This window comes from Mustela nigripes, chromosome 1 (assembly GCF_022355385.1).
Source record: "Mustela nigripes isolate SB6536 chromosome 1, MUSNIG.SB6536, whole genome shotgun sequence".
Lineage (NCBI taxonomy): Eukaryota > Metazoa > Chordata > Mammalia > Carnivora > Mustelidae > Mustela > Mustela nigripes.
In genome coordinates this window covers 90,455,121-90,464,714 of record NC_081557.1, presented here as the reverse complement: position 1 = coordinate 90,464,714, position 9,594 = coordinate 90,455,121, and the positions used below count along the sequence as shown (strand labels likewise).

At 53.8% G+C, this 9,594-nt stretch overlaps 1 protein-coding gene across 6 annotated transcripts in view; it reads right to left on the bottom strand.

The window, feature by feature from the left end:
- HYOU1 (hypoxia up-regulated 1) overlaps positions 1 to 6,419 on the bottom strand; it is a 12,267-nt gene extending 5,848 nt beyond the window's left edge. For 4 of the 6 annotated variants that reach the window (XM_059415866.1, XM_059415892.1, XM_059415899.1 and 1 more), the window contains exons 1-14: positions 6,213 to 6,419; positions 5,290 to 5,387; positions 4,968 to 5,061; positions 4,712 to 4,790; positions 4,401 to 4,555; positions 4,206 to 4,282; positions 3,732 to 3,913; positions 3,395 to 3,510; positions 1,940 to 2,132; positions 1,627 to 1,761; positions 1,387 to 1,469; positions 1,132 to 1,264; positions 779 to 966; positions 441 to 579 (exon numbers count right to left, since the gene is read on the bottom strand). In XM_059415866.1, the coding sequence (XP_059271849.1) occupies positions 441 to 579; positions 779 to 966; positions 1,132 to 1,264; positions 1,387 to 1,469; positions 1,627 to 1,761; positions 1,940 to 2,132; positions 3,395 to 3,510; positions 3,732 to 3,913; positions 4,206 to 4,282; positions 4,401 to 4,555; positions 4,712 to 4,790; positions 4,968 to 5,061; positions 5,290 to 5,380 (1,665 nt within the window). In that variant the 5' untranslated portion in view covers positions 5,381 to 5,387; positions 6,213 to 6,419. Of the gene's footprint in view, positions 1 to 440; positions 580 to 778; positions 967 to 1,131; positions 1,265 to 1,386; positions 1,470 to 1,626; positions 1,762 to 1,939; positions 2,133 to 3,394; positions 3,511 to 3,731; positions 3,914 to 4,205; positions 4,283 to 4,400; positions 4,556 to 4,711; positions 4,791 to 4,967; positions 5,062 to 5,289; positions 5,388 to 5,992; positions 6,067 to 6,212 lie in introns of those variants that run through there. The other 2 variants (XM_059415876.1, XM_059415886.1) reach the window with 2 other exon arrangements.
- Between the last annotated feature and the right edge of the window lie 3,175 nt (positions 6,420 to 9,594).

The following is a 9,594-nucleotide window of genomic DNA, read 5'->3' as shown; positions in this document are numbered from 1 at the left end:
TTTTTAAAGATTTTATTTATTTGACAGACAGAGATCACAAGTAGGCAGAGAGGCCGGTAGAAAGAGAGAGAGGAGGAAGCAGGCTCTCCGTGGAGCGGACAGCCCGATGCGGGGCTCGATCCCAGGACCTTGGGATCATGACCTGAGCCGAAGGCAGAGGCTTTAACCCACTGAGCCACCCAGGCGCCCCCCAGACCTACTTTTTGAGAATGACTTACTTAACCATCTATAGGACCTGAACTTTACAACACTCATAAGCATTTATAGACCCTGAAAACACCACAGCAGATCCTTGGTTAGCTGTGTTCAGAGGCAAGACTTTTCCATTTCCCAAACTCTTCTTGTTTCTTATGTTCTGATACCATATGGAGGAACCACTCTGGGAAGGCTGGTGGGACCTGGGCCCTTGGCCTGTACCCAGGGCCTCCTTCTGCTCTCACCCTGATGAGGCTGAGCACGCCGCTCTCATCCAGGTTGAAGTGAGCCTTGATGCCCTTGGACTCGTGGTCGGGATACTTCTTGAAGCTCTCACCCACACCTTTTAGCTTCACCGTGGTCAAATTCTGGGAGCCGAAGACCCTGGTTGGGGGACGAGAGAGCCATTCCAGGGAGCTCACCCAGCCTGCCTCCTCCAGCTCTAGATTACGTAGCTTCCCGGCATGAAATATCTCTCCTTTCCTCCCAGAAGATGCTCACCCCAACCCTGACCGCACAGCCTGCTGCCTCTGTCAGCCCTGTGGCTCCAGATCCTCCCTCCCATCCCGACCACCTCCCTCACCGAAGATCCTCGGGCTCCAGGAAGCCCAGATCGCCATAGTTGATGTGGAAGTTGAAGTCGTGGTTGTAGCGGTTAAAGGTGATGACTTTGCGTTGAGGGTAGGGCCCCATTCGGGAGAATAGAACACGCTTATTGTGCTTCAGGCTGCGAACCCCAGGATCCTCCTCCACCTCCCTTGTAAACTCCACCTACAAGGCAGGCAGAGAGGAGGCATGCTGGAGAGCGGGAGCACGTTGGGGGTAAGGGTACGCAGAGGATGTCAGCGGGCAGAGAAACAAGGGGACAGGCTAGAGCAGACAGAGGGAGTGTGCTCAGTGAGGGAGCTTGTCATCTGATCAGACGGGCCTACTCACCAGGATGGGGTAGAGGACCGCATCTCGGACTACAAATGGCTTCACCTTGAAGGCTTTGCTGAGCACGGCTGCCTGGTACACGGCCCCCATGGCAGCTGCTTCGTCTGCGTTGATGTTCTTCCCTAGTTCCTCCCTGTGGAAGTCCCGGGCTTCAGCGTGTCATCTCTGGAGCAGCCGCCCTGGCCGCCCTCTCCTCAGCCCTGCAGCCACCTAGCCCTGGAGCCCCAGCCCCACTGCCTCAACCTCCACACTCACTTGCCCACAGCCTTCAGCAGCACCTCCTGAACTTTAGGGACCCGAGTGGCCCCGCCAACCAGGATCACCTGCTCAATCTCATCCTGTGGAGAAAGAATGGGACACACAAGAGCTGGGTGTTAGTCCTCCTCCTCAGCGCTGACTTGTTCCTTAACACTCCTGCCCCCTCCAGCCCGCCAACCTGTCACCCTCTCTCCCACCCGCCTCTCCACCCCAGGCCCATGCCTGACTCCCCCTCACCAAATTCATCTCAGCACTCTGGAGAGCCTGCTGTACGGGCCCAGGTACCCGCTCAAATAAGTCTGCACAGAGCTCTTCAAACTCCACTCGGGTCACTTTCGCCTTGAAGTCCACATCGTCCATCAGGCCCTCGATCTGGGGGAGGATGAGGCATGTCAGAGTTCCCACCCAGGTCCTCCTCTGGCTGGGCAGGCCAGAAACCGAGGGACTGGGACTTTGAGGGGACGCCAGGAGGCCGAGGAAGAAGGGATGGGCCACACCACACGCCAGCGGCCTAGCTCATATTTTCCCTCAAGTAGCCACGTGCGGGCACCTGTGCCATGTGATCAGCGTTGGCACTCAGGACGGTTTTAAGTCGATTCGCTTCCCGCAGCAGCTTGGCCATCGCACGGGGGTTCTCCCGCACGTCCTTTGCTCTCTGGCCCTTGCGCTGTTCATTGAAAAGCTTAGCCAGATGCTCACGCAGCCGGAGCTCCATCTCCAGGCCCCCCAGGGTACGGTCAAATCTATTCAGGAAAAAGTGAGAGAGAAAAGTGTGAGGAACACACAGGGTCCCTGACTCTTGTTCCACGGACGTGGCGACACCTCAGTGATAGTTCGCCTCCTCCTCCAGTCCACTGTATTTACTGGGTGTCAAGTATGTGCTGGTCTCAGGGCATGCGACTGAGAGAAAAAAGCCAGGGTCCCTGCGGCCAAGGAGTTTACAATCTAGCACTGAACAAACACACGAACGGAAAGCATGTACCACCCCGTGAGTTATGAGGAACAGACAAGCAACAGTGTCAGAAGATGGAAAAGGGGGACGCCTGGGTGGTTCAGTGGGTTGAAGCCTCTGCCTTTGGCTCAGGTCATGATCCCAGGGTCCTGGGATCAAGCCCCGAATCGGGATCTCTGCTCAGCGGGGAGCCGGCTTCCCTCCTCTCCTACCTGCCTCTCTGCCTACTTGTGGTCTCTGTCTGTCAAATAAATAAACAAAATCTTAAAAAATAAAAAATTAAAAAAAAAAAAAAAAGAAGATGGAAAAGGGAAGTGTCGCCTACTTGCTGATGTCAGGGAACGTTCTGTGGAGATGTGATAATTGAGCTGCAATCTGAAGGATGAGGGGAGGTAACGAGGCGAAGAAAAGGGAAAACAACTGGAGAGATGGGGAACAGTATCCAAAAGGACACGCAGTGGGAGCCAGCCCAGTACGTTCCCACGGAGGGCAGGCGCAGCTGGCGCTCAAAGAGCAAGGAGCTCTGGGTAGAAAAAAGTGGGAGGAGCCAGGGCTCCCACAGGCTAATGTAAAAGGTATGAGGGTTTTTTTTTTAAAGAAACAGATTATAATCAGGTCAGCATTTTGAAAAGAACTCTCTCACTGCAATGTGGAGAAAAAACTGGAAGAAGGCCGCACTGGAGGCAAGGAGACATTTCCTAACCCTGCAAGTCAGAAATGATGGTAGCCTGGACTCAAGCACTGGCAGGAGAGCTGGCCAGAAAGGAATGGGTTTGAAAGAGAAGACAACATTGTCAACAAGTACACCAGAAAAGACAAGAACAGCGAAATGACTGCATGTGGTCTACGGGTTTCCTTAGAAGCCGCTCAGGAAGGTCCGTCTTTCAAAATTCCCAAACAGTCCTCCTCCCTCCCCGTCTTCCCCTGGCTCTTCCAAGAGGTACCCCGTGATGATCGATACTTCAGGAGAGAATTCGTGCAGGAAAATGTGGCGGCTGCCACTCCAAGAAGCCCCGGCCCAAGGGTGTCTCAGTGAGCCCAGCACCGACTTACCCCACACCCCGGACCTGCAGCTGCGGCTGCATCCCCGCCTCCTTGGTCTTCACTGTCTGGTAGGTCACGATGGTGCACACAGTGCTGCCAGAGCCCATGTCGTAGAACATGATGTTCTGCACAGACACCAAGACAACGGTCATGGGAACCTCATCTAACTCCAGCTGCTACACCCACTCTCTCCTTGAGGCTGAAAAGCTCTAATAGCGGCCGAGAGGGCCATTCTCTTGCTGCATCCTGGCAAGGGCCAGCCATGCACACGAGATGCCAAACACTCCAAGTGGCCTCCATCCTCAGAACCAGCCACCCTCTGGCCGGAAGTTCCTCCCTGGCTCACCTGGGCGGTGGTGTTGATATCTTTCCGGCGGAAGACCCCATAGCTGAGGGCCGTGGCGGTGTTGTCGTTGATGAGCTGGAGCACTTTGAGGCCGGCCATGCGTGCGGCCTGCAGCACGGCCCGGCGCTCAGCCTGATTGAAGAAGGCCGGCACCGTGATCACCGCGTCTTTGATGGGCTGCTCTACAGAGGACAACAGAACGGGGCTCCCACCAGCTCCATGCCTTGGACGACACTTCCTAGTGTTGGTGCTATTGGCATTTTGGGCCAAATAACTCTCTGCTGTGTGGGGCTGTCCTGCGCATTGTAGGACGTTTGGCAGCATCCCCGGCCCAGTAGATGCCAGGAGCAGCTCCCCAGATAACCAAAGCAAAGATATTTTCTAACACTGACGAAGGTTCCCTGGGAGGCAAAGCTGCCCAGCTAGGAGACCCTAGGGAACCTGGCCACCACCAACCCCACCTTAGCTACTCACCAGCAAAATCCTCAGCCAGGGAACGGGAGTAGTTGAGAACCATGCCAAGCACCTCTTCAGGTGAGAACTGTAGCTGCCTGGGGGAAAGTGGGTAGTTAGAGGCAAGGACAGCCAGACATTAAGGCCAGGACAACTGTGAGCACTAGAGGAGCCTATCGGCCCTGCTGAGCCCGCCGTCCCCAGCAGAGCACTCACGGGCTGATCTGGAAGTGCACGGTTTGCCTCTGTGGGTCGAAGCCTAGCTCATGCTCTGGAAAACGAGCTCTGTAAAGGGCCACGTGGGGGTTTCCCTCCTGCTTCCCCAGGAGGTGCTGGAAGTAACGCAGTGTCGCCTTTGGATTCTTGATGGCCTGAGAGGAGGTAAAAAAAAGGAATAGAGTATGAGGCTTCCAAGCCCACCATCACCTACCTCTCACATCAGAGGTTGATAAGGGCTCAGGCTCTGCTGTCTATCATCTCCTCCCCTCTGCCCACCACTCTGGGAAGGGGTGGGCTGCTAAGCTCACCATGCTTGCTGCACTGTCTCCAAAGAATCTTTCATTTTCTTTCAGGGTCACAGTCACTGGGGTTTTCCTCCTGGATTCCCTAAAAAGAGGAGACGCAGGGCCCAGGTGCCTATAGCAGGGTGTGGACTCAGGAGCCCCAACACCTCAAATACAACCACTCAGACACCAGACTGTTGGGGGCCCTAGGAAGCATACACACTGGCTTGGAGCACAGACTCCCCTCTTTCCCCACCCCGGATACTGGGATAGCCCTCACTTGTTCAAGACAATTTCCATGGGCACTCCGGGTTTGACGATGGCCACCTTCATCGACTCGCTGCCCAGGTCTACAGACATCACAGCCAGTGTGTCTGCAAAGGAAACAGATTTGTCAATTCACCCCTCTTCCCCCACATTCTTGAGTCCCCTCTAACCAAAGGACACCTCTCTCCACAGAAAAGGTAAAAAAGTGAAAAGATAAAGGACTGGATTCAGCAACTCCAGTGCAGAGGCTTCCAACCAGAAGCTCCCCTCCCACCATGGATCATTCATCATTCACTCATTTATTCTTCTTCTGAGCCTGCTCCTGGGGTACACACCACTCAGTGCCAACAGGTCGGCCAAGAGCACAGCCATCACAGCCCAACAGGCTAGCCTCCCCGGCCTCTGCCTCCTGATGGTGGCTGCCATTGTGCCTCTGAGGGAGAAGAAAAACAACACTTGTAACCGGATGCCCTGTGTGAAGAAGACAGAACCTCATCCCAGAACAGAGAAGCTTTAAGATTCATACTCCATGGTCTCCCCGGGGCTGAGTAGCCTACATCCCCCTCCTCTCCCTTGTGATAATGACCCGGGACTCTAACCACACAAAGGGTCCTGGGCTCCATCCTGTACATCCCTAATCAAGGAAGGTACCAGGACGGAAGAAAGGAGACCAGAACCTTCCGTCCACTGCATAGGCTATAACCCGTGCACCCTAGCCCTGCCCCTGCTGTCAGACACCTGGGGGGAGACCAGGGATCTCCGCCCAGGGCTCAACTACCTCCCTACACCTGGAGCTCCCCCGCTGGCTGGGGAAAGCCAGGCCGGACTTGGACGGGAACTGAGAGGTGGTGACGTTGGAGGAGGCTGGGATGTTAGAAGGGCCTGTCTCCTTCTCGGTATCCCTTTGGGGTGTCCCACCCCGCCCCCCCGTTCTCCATCCCAACCCCCGGCCCCACTGCCTACACAGACGCCGTGCCAGGAGCGCTAAGATTCTTCGCCGGGCGGGCACCGAGTCCCCCGAGTTTACCTAAGCCTCACCTGGCGAAGGCGGCAGCTCCCACTCCCGGAAACGCAGCCCGGCCCACCTCTAAGACGTGGGTGCGCCCCAGGGACCGAGCTTCGGGGCCAAGCGCACCGGCGTCCGTGCGGCCCTCGCTCCCGCTACCGACCCGCCCCCGGAGCTAGCACGTTGCCTCCTCCCGGAGGGGTGGCCCGCCCCCCCCCCCCCCCCCCCCCCCCCCCCCCCCCCACCGCTTGCCTGCGCTCCTGCGGCCCCAGCTCTGGGACAAACGCGGCGGCGGACGTACCCACGAGGTCGGCAGCGCGCCCCCAAACCCGCGCCCTTCACAACTCCCCACGGTTTGCAAACTGTTACATTAGCCACCAATCTCTCGGCGGCGTCTCGCGCACCAGCCGGCCCCGGACGCGGCGCGCGCTCATTGGAGCCTCCGCCGCCCGGCCCTGCGCCGCGCGCCCGGCCCCGCCCCCGCCGCCCCGGCGCGCGCTCCCATTGGGCCACGTCCTACGCCCGCCCCCTCCTCCGTCGCCGGCTCGGGCCTCGGAGGCCGCGGAGGGGCCCGCCCGCCAGTTGAGGGGAAACCGCCGGCGCCGGCTGGGGATTGGACCACGTCACGGGGCTCGGCGCCCGCCCCCGTACGCTCCCGGACCTTTCCGGCCTCGGCTCTGGGTGCCGGACTACCGGGGTCGGGAATGACCCGAGGCCGGTGCGAGTGGGCGCACGGACAGTCCCGCAGTCGGCCCCCTTCTTCCGGTCACCTGGGGAGCCCCGGCCGAGGAGTGGGAGTGACCCGCATCCCCTCTGTAGCCACGCGGAAGAGGCGCTCGCTTGCTGGTTGGTATTGAACTGCTCTAGGCTTTGGATAGAAATCAGAATGGCTGCGCTACAGGCTTAGTTCACCCCGCCCCGTTTCACCGATGACACTAAAGCCACCAGAAAAGACGATGTTCGCTAGCGGGACGGAGATGACGCTTGTTATCGGTGGCAGACTTTGGCCTGGACTCCTTACTCTAAGATCCATTTTTATGAAACGGAATATTCCAGAATGCAAAGCGCTGAGGCTGTAATTGGGCGTAAAGGCACCACCTTATGTTTTCATTCCATTAAATCTTATGTGGCTTCCCTTCTCTTTTCCTGCTTCTGTCCGAATTACAGTATCTCAGACAGGTATTTGGCGCTTCTCCCTCCCTCCTTTGTATTTTTACAGCCCCATGGAAGTGTGCACAGCCCTTGGAAAGCGCCCCGCCCCCCGTTTTATTGACATGAGCTCAAATTTCTTAAATGTGGAAGATGGATCTCCTGTTTCCTGCCTCTCCCGAAATCGACTCCAGGGCTCCCCTCACAGAAGTCTCCTTAAAGGCCCTGGCCGTAACTGCCATGGCTTGTTTAAGGAACTCTTACCTGTTCTTTCCCTACATTTTTCATGATGTTTAGGGGGACAGAGGAGTCAGGTTTCTATGCTTAGAAGATAAACCAACTGGCAGTACAAGGGAGAAGTCGATTTTTCTTCAATTTGTGGGTTGTTCAGTCTTCATCTGGAGACCTTGGTAGAAACAAGGAGGAATAAATCCCTTTTATTATACCATCCTCAACCTCATCTCTGGAGCTATCTGCTGTTATCAGTGTGGTGTGTAACCTTCCAGGCCTCTTCTGTGCATTTACTTCCATAGGTATCTTGAAAGATGTGGCTTTTGTGTTTTTGTAAATGATAGAACGTTATAGAATTAGATTGTTTGCAACCTGCTTTTTTCTTCTTTTTTGGTAACTGAGAACAAATCGTGAGGATTTTCCATAGCTGTGTGTAAAGATTCACCTCATGGTTTACTGCTGTAGAACATTCCACAGCATGAGGGTTGGTTAGCCACAGTGATGGACACATAACGTTGTCATTTCAGTCCCACTAAGAAAGATTCTGTATCTGTATGACTGACTCTACTTTTGGGTAGCTATGTAGGACGGTAGATTCTTTCCATCCATTTCTTCGTTTTTTAAATTTTTATTTATTTATTTTAAAAGATTTTATTTACTTAGTTGAGAGCGAGAGAGAGCACAAGCAGAATGAAGAGCAGAGGGAGCAGAGCCCGATGTGGGACTCAATACTGGGACTCCAGGATCATGACCTGAGCTGAAGGCAGACGCTTAACGAGCTGAGCCACCCAGGTGCCCTTCTTTCCTTCTGTTTTAAACAGATTTTGCATTTTTAAGATTTATTGGGCCTTTGTCGCATATAAGCATAGTACCAGGTATGGGATTCCACAGATGGGAATGACTGTGTCATTGCTTTTGGAAAAGTCACAGTCTGTTGGGGAACAAATAGGCTTATGGTTTCAATGCACTTACTAAAAACCTACTGAATGGCTGCAAATTGCGAAAGCAGAAAGATGAGTGTGCCCTGCTCCTGAGCTCCCATCCCCAGAATATCCTTGGTGACAGCACAGGTTTGCTGCAGTGATGGTTTTCCACCTGGGAATTTGCCCCTTGGGAGATGTAGCAGGTGCAAGTCCTGAACAGAGGGGAGAAGTGTTTCATAAGGACATGTCGTAAAACAATGGGAACGTTTAAAAGTAAAACACCTGATTTAGATTGACCAGAGCAGCTGAATTCGCTAGTTCTTATTTCAAATAACTTGTTAATAACATTTGAGGACTACATCCTTTCCCCCACACTGAGCAGGAACCCACAAGTTGCCACCTTGCAGAACATACACCAAACTGACAGAAGACAGGAGCCCCCAATTTCACTTTAGATATAAAGTTTAAAACCAGGCAAAACTAAGCTATGGTGATAGAAATGGAGATGGTTCTAATTTTGTGGGGTGGTAGTGTTTAGAAGAGGGCCTAACAGGTTTCTTGGGGTCCTGGCAGTGCTGTTTGCAATGCTTGTTGCAATGGCTTTGTGAAAATTTAATGGGCTGCTTTATGTACGCTTTTCCATGTATATGTTGACTTCAATAAAAATTTTAAAAATAGGGTGCCTGGGTGGCTCAGTGGGTTAAGCCTCTGCCTTCAGCTCAGGTCATGATCTCAGGGTCCTGGGACTGAGCCCTGCATTGGGTCTTTGCCCAGCAGGAAGCCTGCTTCCCCCTCTCTCTCTCTCTGTGCCTGTCTCTCTGCCTGCTTGTGATCTGTCAAATAAATAAAATCTTTAAAAAAAATTTTTAAAAATTAAAAATATTTTATATGTGTTGCACAAAAGACTAGAAGACTTGGGGCGCCTGGGTGGCATCGTCGGTCAAGCGTCCAACTCTTAATTTCAGTTCAGATCATGATCTCAGAGTCGTGAGATCAAGCCCTGCATCAGGCTCCACGCTGAGCATGGAGCCTGTTTAAGATTCTCTCCCTCTGCGCCACTCTCTTACCCCTCCCCTCTCCCTCCCTCCCCAACACTGCTGCTCTCTCTTTCTCAGTCTCTCTCTCAAGAAAGAAAACAAAACTAGAGGGTTTGATTTTTGCTGGAAACCTTAAGCAGGGGAAAACTTTTATCAGGAGATGCTGCACCAGATGAGTTTTTTCCTACTTCTTCACCAGTGGCTTTAGAATTACAAAAATACGGTTACTGAAAAAAACTGGAAGAACATGAAAAAGAAAGAATAAAATAAAAACCACCCACAATTGAATTTTCT